Source organism: Argentina silus, assembly GCF_951799395.1.
Source record: "Argentina silus genome assembly, chromosome: 7".
Lineage (NCBI taxonomy): Eukaryota > Metazoa > Chordata > Actinopteri > Argentiniformes > Argentinidae > Argentina > Argentina silus.
In genome coordinates, this window is record NC_139661.1 from 2,667,716 (window position 1) to 2,677,500 (window position 9,785).

The 9,785-nt window shown below is 45.0% G+C and overlaps 2 protein-coding genes across 2 annotated transcripts in view; both read right to left on the bottom strand.

Moving 5' to 3' along the window:
• Positions 1-1,832: 1,832 nt before the first annotated feature.
• On the bottom strand, positions 1,833-3,833 carry tal2 (T-cell acute lymphocytic leukemia 2). Its single transcript, XM_083673088.1, has 2 exons — positions 3,611-3,833; positions 1,833-3,021 (listed from the first exon to the last, which is right to left on the bottom strand). The coding sequence occupies exon 2, from the start codon at positions 3,007-3,009 to the stop codon at positions 2,674-2,676; it is 336 nt and encodes a 111-aa protein (XP_083529214.1). The 5' UTR covers positions 3,010-3,021; positions 3,611-3,833; the 3' UTR covers positions 1,833-2,673.
• A 2,834-nt stretch (positions 3,834-6,667) lies between these two features.
• shoc1 (shortage in chiasmata 1) overlaps positions 6,668-9,785 on the bottom strand; it is a gene marked incomplete at its 5' end in the record, with an annotated part of 11,432 nt that continues 8,314 nt past the window's right edge. Inside the window, 5 exons of the mRNA XM_083673241.1 lie at positions 6,668-7,233; positions 7,422-8,217; positions 8,747-8,896; positions 9,197-9,328; positions 9,464-9,542. Of these exons, the coding sequence (XP_083529367.1) occupies positions 7,148-7,233; positions 7,422-8,217; positions 8,747-8,896; positions 9,197-9,328; positions 9,464-9,542 (1,243 nt within the window). The 3' untranslated portion in view covers positions 6,668-7,147. The remainder of the gene's footprint in view (positions 7,234-7,421; positions 8,218-8,746; positions 8,897-9,196; positions 9,329-9,463; positions 9,543-9,785) is intronic.

Below are 9,785 nucleotides of genomic sequence, written 5' to 3' on the forward strand. Positions count from 1 at the left end.
GAGAGAGCGAGGCTGCCTGCACTGATCTGGCCCATTGTGATAACAGATTCAGACAGTGTGGTAGACGCTGATAAGGAAATGTGCTCTCAATAGACGATTACCCCCGTACTTGGGAGAGAATAGTCAATCAGGCAAATATACTTGGATGAGGAGATGAGCAGAATACAGATTAGATTTTGTTTTTTTTCCGGTGGTGTGTTCAATAATCCTGCAAAAAGTTACATATTATGTTTGAATGTTTTCTGCAAATAACGTGCATCAGCAAATGACACATGCATTCTTCGACACGTTGTTAAATGTTAATGCGCCACACGTCTATAAATTGATGAAAATGTCACATTTATTTGGTTCAGGTAAATGTTGAGTACCCTGTTTGCTGAATTGGACACACAAATACAATACTGTATATGTGCATCTTTTTCACCGTATAGACTAGCATCTTAAAGAATCCATGATGCATAACCAAAATAATGTTTTGTGAGAATATAAAGAAGATTGTTCAAAGTGGACACAACTGTGAGATTACCTGTTGGTAGTACAGTAGCACTATACTATCCTCCCCAAACGACTCATCTCTGCTGGATAATAAGATGTCACCTGTCCATTCCCATGGGCCTTGTGTGTCCAGCTGCACACTGCTCCGTTTACACACCATTAGCAGGTTTCATAGCGGGAAGAAAAGGGCCTAAAGCCTCAACACAACCCAACACACTGTTTACTCTGCAGCTCAGTGGATGCAGCCCTTTGGCAGGAAAAGGGACAGATTTCCACAGTCACAATAGGTGATTAGGGGTGTAGATCTGTGACCTCAATGTGTAAACTCCTCTTTGCGGATGATGTCATAGCCAATACAAAGGTGAACGCTAACAAAAAAAGGAAACAGTTTTGTTTTGCGCTCATTTGTTCAACAGGGTTAGGGTTAGTGATCTATTGATAATGCGTCTTAATGAGTGTATTTTTTTTAACAGATGGCCTTTCTTTCTTCAGACATTGCTTTTATTGTTATACTGTATGTACGGTTATGTGTAAATCTGATTTCACAGTCTATCTAGAATAATGATGAGCCTACGGGTAATTCTGTAATTGAAGTCAAATCTAATATTTGCGTATCTTTGCCAAAGGCAAACTTTAATAACATATTTTCTTCAATCAAATGTAACCACTATTGGACAGAGACCTGGCCAGGTCTGTGTACACTACACTACAGTAGCATCTGACTACGGTTCTGGTTGTGAGATGACCACACTAATCAGGAGGGCTACATCTGCTGATCGGTCAGTGGTCAGGGTTTGACTGCACGGTGACCTGTGACTCCGGGCCACAAGTTAAGCTGTCCCCTTCGGACACTGGGCAGAGTTCAGAGGTTATCCTTGTGTCCACAAGGCCATCAGAGGGTATGTAGTGGACAATCATCGCTCGCCCCATTGACGAGTTACAAGGGCCTTTCTGGAGACTCCAAAATGGACAAGCACACAGGGAGCAGCTGTACTCTTGACTTGGTGTTACTCTTGACTTGGTGTTACATTGATGTGCTTCTTACACTGCTACAAATAGTTGCATTATGTTGATAGAAGTCCTTTTAGTCAATAATAGTAGGCCTACGCCAGCACATGTTCTTTATATCATAAATTATTATATTGTTTGACTTTAATTTGGTATTGGGGTCAAACTAAACAAACAAAGCAAGTATTTCACAATATGGTTCATTAACAAATCATTTATTAAATAAATAGTTCCAATAAATAACATATTCACAAATTAACCAACATAATTTACAAAAGCAGAATAATAAGGATAAGTTAATCATCACAATAGCCTTGACAAAAGATGGTCAAATAATAATCTTTGGCTACATGACATGCTTATTGTACAAAAGGAGCAAATGAATAATTGCTTGAATAGACAACAAATACTTTCTCTGTTATGTGTCCATACAGCATAGAAGTCCTACTTTTGAAACATAATTCAAAGAGGATTGTCTGTTTTGTCATCATCGTTCAGCTCAATCCTTGTCGTCCCAATAAATAATCAATACGTACAACAGCAATGTGACATTCTAATACAAAGGAATGTGGTCATATTGCAGAATTGAATAATAAATAGTAGCTTGCAGATGCAAGATCAGATTCAGTGTCATCATGAAATCTGCTTTGTGAGGAAAAAAACATGCCCTTGGCTGTTTCTGTATTTCTGATTGCAGTCCTTCATGAATTGGACAGGTCATTATTTTTTCTGAAATGTCCTTCTCAAATAATTCCTTGCAATGAGAAATTCCATGCTCCCTTAAATTTTCCATCATGGCAATAGGCATCCTTATTTCTTACTTCATAACTTAACAATTTTGATGTGGAAAGATTTCCCAGAATCAGGAACATAAATTGCAGACATGAAGGGAGAATACATCCAAGATACATCCATGCAGATTACAGACTAATTCTCACAAGGCTCTCATCTCTCCCCTGTCAAGATTTCAACACTGAAGTACGACATGGCTAAATCCACTCTTTCAGTCAGCAGGTACAGTATCGTCCACAAACATCATACAAACATCCCTTGTGTGCCGACACTGGCATTTGGCAGAGCCAAAAATGGAGTCTATGGATCATGGGACATGATGGCAGTTTCACTCCTAGGACATTGGTAAGCGAGAGGCGATGACAGGACACTGTGGCACTACCAAGCCTCGGTGCTGTCGCAGCTAGACCCTGGGGAGGGGGCGTCCGTGTCGCTGGCCAGCCCCCAGGCTCGGGAGGAGTGGAGGCGCTCCACGTTGCCCCTGAGGAAGGTGAGCAGGGCAGTGGGCGAGTGGGAGGCAGGTTCGCCCCCCTGGCTCTCCAGCAGCTGGACCAGGAAGTTGATGTAGCGCATGGCCAGACGCAGGATCTCGTTCTTGCTCAGCTTCTTCTCCGGTGGGTGGGTGGGGATAAGCTTACGGAGGTCGGCGAAGGCAGTATTGACGTTGTGTTGCCGCCAGCGCTCCCGTGTGTTGGTGAACACCTTCCTGGTCATGGTGCTGCTCTCCTGGAGAGGGATGAGGAATGACGTTAGGATTAGAAATATATATGGTGGTGTCACATAAAAAGCATTTCCTGAGGCACAAGAACGTAACAAAGATTATCGTTATTATCGTCGTTATCTCGAACGTAAAACATGATGTAACACCATAACGAGAGGGAGGGATTGATGCAATATCCCTGGAAATATAATCCCATTACGTATGAATGAATAGATGTATCTAAAAAGCAAAGAAATGTATCTGTATAAAGTTAAAATGATTAAAAAAATTTAATGCGTAATCAAATATGGCTTTTTTTGGAAAAACCCATGACCTTCAGTCATTTCATACAAATGCTCGAGTCAGTCAGTCTGTTACTCGTGATCAATGTACAGAAAAATATCCATGGCTCTCGCTGTATTAAAAAAAAAAAAACGGTATATATTAAACACTGTACATTTGTAAATATATACCGTCAATCTTATTTTCCCATTTTACATCACACTTGAGACGACTTCGCATTCCTATTTTTTTTCCAAGAAATGAAAACATGACATTTTGAGGCAAAATCCAAGTGGGGGAAAAAAAAAATCCAATAAGGGTCCGTAACCTCACCTGTGAAGTGCTGTAACGTGCAGAGGTATTAGGTTGTCAGAGGCGTAGGTTCCTCAAGTCATCTGTGTTGTTTACCGCAGTAGCCCAGAGCAGGAGCCCACTATATAGTCTGGCCAGTCAGTCCAGTCTTCTCATACTCTCTGATGGCTCTGTGTGTAAGGGAAGGAGAGAGAGAGAGACAGTGAGAGAGAGTGAGAGAGAGAGAGAGAGAGAGGGAGGGAGGGAGGGAAGGCTGGCGCATGCATCTTACATTTTATAGCAGGGTGAGCCCTATTGTGTGACGTGTGCTGACGTTGAGCCTCCCCTCCAGTCTGCTGCATTGTGTTAGGTGTTCAACTCCAGAGTGTTAGGTGTTCAGCACTCATCCATGGTGTCTCCTATTGGGCTCCTTTAGGGGCTAAAACAAAGTCATGACCACTGGGCTAGCCGTACTGTGGGAAGTCAAGTTAGGATCCAAATATAGGATTACTGATACTCATTCAAGAATGTTTTGGAAGAGTACAGCAAGTACTGGAGGTGGAAACGTTTATTTCCAGATTAACTTTTTGTCATTCTGAGTTAGTCATTAGTCGTTTGTTATTCTTGCTATTTCTTTCCAAATTATTCATACATTATTCTTGAAAGTGACTATTAAAGGTCACAATATGCTCCAAATGAATTCCTATTGAACTGAAACTGAGACATTTCCCTGCCTGATCCTCTCTTTACAATTCTGGACACTTGTTCCTCTCTATGCTGAAACATCAACCATGGGTAACACGCTCAGTAAAAGCCTGATATCACCAGCCTCACTGCCATTGAATTCAGCCTGAATTCAGCCTGAAGGGCCACAAAAGGTAAAAATACCATATCCAGATTGACAGTTAAACAATGTGGGTTTTGTTATGACTATGGTAATCTTGTTGAGCCATTCCAGAGGCCACACATAAATTACAAGCAGCATGGGGAATGGGTACGGAGGCCTGGCTCACAAGCATGAGCACAAGCCATCCCTCTCCACAACCCCCCCCCCCCTCTCCTCCTCTCCCCCCTCCCCCCTCTCTCTGCCTCCCACTTTCAACCTCCGTTCAGATCAAAAAACCAACGTCTAGTTTAACCAATTGTCACTGTTCTTTTTTACACCCTTCAAGTGTTGTTTCAAAGACGTAGCCTTCCATAAAAGTCTCTCTGTGTGGAGTAGTAATTTACATAATCCGATTAGGGGCCGGGATTAGCCCTGGAGCTTGGAGAACAGGCCCAATGGGGCCGGGCCTGAATTGCTGCCATTCATGGGCCTTGCTGCACTTCCAAGAGGCTGCACCTGCAGTGTTGGGTCCCTGCTCCCTGCTCCCTCCACTGAAGACTTCAGGTCTGCAGACACACTCACAGCAGGCCCCTTCAGCCGGCCTGCCCTCTCTGTCCCCTTCCCCATACACACAGCCAAAGCCATTCCCCCACCGCGACCCATCATACAATTCAGCTCAGCGTGGAGGGAGGGGAAGAGCCAAGCAACTTGACACCCGAGCAAAAATGACATCCCCTATTGGAAAAGAGAGAGGAAAATACATTATAAGACATTCGATTCAATTGCTCCATCTTATTGAGACGTCAACAGTAAATACTGGGAAATAGGGAATAGAACGAACGCCTCAGACCCACAATAATAAAAGTCTCCTTTGACCGTTTTCAACAAGTCAGTCCAATGAAAGTATTGTGAGCCTACTAGAGAACAGACAACAACTAAATCCCAGCAGCCTGACCTTTAAGCCGTGCTGGTGAGGGAAGAATTCTGCGCTAAAGGTTAGGTTTGAACAGCCTGTTAATTTCTCACAATATGTCTCCTATTCATTATCCTGTAGGGCAGACGTGTGGCAGGGCAATTACCCAACCATTACACTGATGTTTACCTAGCCTCCATGTGCGGAGTTCTTTAACCATCTCCACCAATCTCTTTTGTTCCTCTGCCATTAAAAACCCCCTTCTTGGCTGTGTTGTTGGGCACATCGTGTTGTTATTAGGCAGTGTGGCTAGAGAGACATGTAGCCCACGTGGTTATTTATGGTGGTAAGTCAGCACATGGACAGAGGACGTTGCTGGCAGGAATCAATGTCCCCCGGGGGGCTCTTTGTCTGTGGGTTCATTCCCACTGAAGCTGGCTTCAGTCTGCTGGCTCGTGAAGATAAGCACTCTCCCCACTCTGAGAGACGGCGATAAGGGGATTGCGGAGCTAAATGAAAAACTACCGTTTGAGCTCCAAAATGGGGGGAGACTTTTATCAGTTTAGCTGGAGAAATAAAACCTCCATCTAAAAACGGAATTTTGACTACAAAACTGAGCGGGTTCTATATAAAAACCTAGTATTTATTTATATATCTGGATAAATCTAACCTTGCTTGTACACATTCTAATTTTGGGGACTGTAATATTATTTATTGTGTTGACATTGCAACGGCTAACTTTGAAGACAATTACAGAGAAAAGTATCGCTCTTATCATATGAATGAAAATCAATTTGAGGTCTAAGGTCAAACTAAAAGAAGGCTGTATTTTTCCATTCACACGTCTATACCTAAACCAAAATGATTTCATATCTGGAAAATGTCCTAACATATAAATACTAGGCTACAACTACCTTTGGAATTAGCCCTCTCACCCTGCAAAAGACTTCTTTTAGCACCTATTCAAATTGAAATGCGGTGCGTGTCTGAGAACAATAAAGCCTTTTTACAAGTTGTGTGGTATTTGGGACCAATATAGTCTGGGTGAAATGTCCCTTATTGTTGATAAACACAGTAGCCACACATGTGAATGGAGCTTTTACTGCTGTCCTGATGTCCAGTCCACCTGCTACTTCTCACTGTAGCAATGCTGAAACAACCACCACCACCACCATGGAGACAGCCACCACACTGGACTGGCATCAAAGGTCACTGGACCAAAGCATTTCTGAGGATCAGACCCATAACATTTGAACTCATAGGAAATTACTGGCAGGCATTGTTAAAAAAATAAAAAATAAAAAAATAAGTCCAGTCTTGTTCAAAGAGCTTATCCAATTTATAAAACAATTCAGAAAGACAACATTTCAGACTGCCTTTAATTAAATACATTTATCATATAGCATAACTTGAACTTTATCGTTGGCTTAAAATGTATCATTTATCTTATAAATCATTTACAGACACATTTATACTTCATCTCAAAAAGCTTCACTGAATTTAAATAAAGACAATGTATAGTCATTTATGGCATGAACAACAACATAGATAGACAAGGATGTCATTTTATATTTTTGTCATTTGCTCCCTGACGAACCTTGCTTTCTGACCACTACAGACACACCAGACACAACAGAAAAAACTGAAAAACCTTAGTCTCATCAGAAAAACCTTAGTCTCGTCAGAAAAACCTTAGTCTCGTTAGAAAAACCGTAGTCTCGTCAGAAAAACCTTAGTCTCGTTAGAAAAACCTTAGTCGTGTCAAAAAAACCTTAGTCTCGTCAGAAAAACCTGAGTCTTGTCAGAAAAACCTTTGTCTCGTTTGAAAACCGTAGTCTCGTTAGAAAAACCTGAGTCTCGTCTGTCCATCTCTCCGGCCGGGCACTTTCTCATAGCTGAGCTTTCCCCTCTTCAGTGGCGTTAAAACTGAAAAACAGAAATAACATTTCAGACCACATGAAAACAGCAGAATGACCCGCTTATTGTCAGCATAAACATAACCCAATATGTCCGTTGATTTCCTATTTGAGACTGCACTAGCCTTCTCCCTTGCTACTAAGGAGTTCTCCAGGGTCAAATTGTCTTGATGACTCCCATCATTTCTCTGGCCTCACCTGAGTCAACCATCTCTGGGCCCTCTGCCCTCCTCTTCCTCTCTAGCCCTGTCCTGTAACTGGTCCCGTAGCCAGGGGGCGTCTCTGAGCCTCCTCTCCTCTGAGTGGTGCTGTAAGGGCTGCCTGCGCCCCCCCAGGGCATGGCCCCTCCAGGGGAGGTCAGGCGGTGGTAGGGGCTGCCATCGGGATGCTGCTGCTGCTGGGCACTGTAACTGTAACCACCCGAGCAGGAGAAGGACACCTGGTGGTGTGAGAGGGCAGTGGATCTCTGGAGGCTGGTGTTGGTGTTGTAGTTGAATGAACCCGTCTGAAAGGGATTCTCTGCGGGGAGGTTGAGTGCATCTCTTGGGGAACCGTAAGAGTCCTGGTGTGGAGGTGGCGGTGTACTCCCTGTCCAGTCCTCTCCTCCTCCTCCTCCTCCTCCTCCTCTACACCATCCTACGAACTTCACATTGTCGCTCTCCTCCTCCTCCTCCTCCCATGGGTTGTGCTTCCAACGAGGCTGGAAGGGGTCCTCTTCCTCCGAGCCAAAGGAGCGACCCAGGTCCACCCGGAAATCCTTGGCCCTGGCAGGAACCTCCCGGTAGAAGCTCCCCGGCACACCGTCAGCACAGGGAGGGTCAGAGGAGAAGCTGTCCCTGGGGTTGGTGTTGTTGAACGGTCCCGGTCGGCTGTCTCTGCCGGTGGCCCACGGGTCGCTGCGGCCGCTCCCGGTCGTCTTAGCGAACGCAGCGCTGGAGTCTGGGGGGGAGGAGGCCTGGTTCAGCTTGAACGAGGACGTGGTGTCACTGAAGAGCTGCAACCAGGCAGGTACAGTGGAGATGTTATCAATACAGCACCACCACAGACACAGGTGGCTGATCCATCACAATGGTATGTGTTCACTAGCAATGGACACAAGAAGGTACGCCCAAACACAAGGCGGTTGACTGACATTGGACGAAACGTCGTCGATCATACAGAATCCACGGTGATCACACCGGACCAATGATGACCCTACAGGTTCTGAAAGATCCGCATTCTAATATGAGGGGCAAATGAGCATGAACCACCCCAGTGATGGAACCCGTCCCCCTGTTTTCTTCCTGATAGCTAGGACAGGACAGTGAGACGGCCTGGGGTGGTCCAGTGGTCTAGCACCACGGCCTACAGCGTACACATACGGCATGGGTTTGAATCCGGCCCGTGCCCTGCTCACATACCCTCTCCTCCTTACTTTGTCTACTGTCTCTGCCTAGTAAAAACGGGAAAACAAATATGAGATGCCCCACTTTTTAAAAATAAATAAATAAAAAGAATAAAAGACTGTGAAATAAAGTGGTGACCTTGGTGACTTTGTGAGGGACCTCAGGGAGCATCTCCTCCAGCTGGGAGAGGGAGGCCCCCAGGAGCCACTGGAGAGAGGGACCCCTCCTCAACATCAGCTGGGCCACCAGGGGGTTCACACAGGGGAAACACAGCAGGCACTTCTCCTCCTGGGGGAACACACACAGACACATGTGAACATGTACACACATACACACACATGTATACACACAGGCAGGCACATACACACACAGGCAGGCAGGCACGCACACACGCCACACACACACACACACACACACCTTCCGTGGGAATGAATAAATCTCCCTGTGTAAACAATATCTCTGCATCAGCAATTAAAACCGGTTGATGACACATGGCATATATGAAGTGTATTAATCACAAAGGAGAGGTGTGGAGATAGCCCATGCTGAGAGACACATGCAGGAGGGTGGTCGGTGTGATCTAGTTACCTCTGAGGGAAGCACAGACAACCACTCTCTCTCTAGGTAGCTGAGAGGGTCTCTGTCACTGCACACCAGAGTGTGGAAGGCTATTTGGCTGATCCATTTGGCGATATCCACCACTTCTGACACAATCAGCACCTTGCATCAAACAAACAAAACGCCCCTAAAATGGCATCAAATTGTACATACTGTATACACAAATGCTCAGAGTGCAGTGTTTTAGACACATTTAACTAACTAACTAATGACAGCTTAAAAACGAGCGAATTGTACCTTGACATCCAGGTCCTCGGACTTCAGGCCGAACAGCACCAGAGACGAGTAGACGAGGACCAGGTTGTTGAAGCTTTCTCTGTTGAACCTGCAACCAACACAGAGCGCCGCCACAATGACCTCTAGGTAAAACACCTTATCTGTGATAACACACGTGTGTGCGTGTGTGTGTGCGTGTGTGTGTGCGTGTCTGCGTGTGTGTGTGTCTGCGTGTGTGTGTGTGCGTGCGTGTTTTTGTGTGTGTATGTGTGCATGAGTGCGTGCGTGTCTGTGTGTGCGTCCGTGTCTGTGTGTGTGTGTCTGTGTGTGTGTGTGTGTGTGT

Excerpts from the sequence above, each read along its gene's own strand:
- tal2 (XM_083673088.1), bottom strand. The coding sequence starts at position 3,009 with ATGACCAGGAAGGTGTTCACCAACACACGGGAGCGCTGGCGGCAACAC.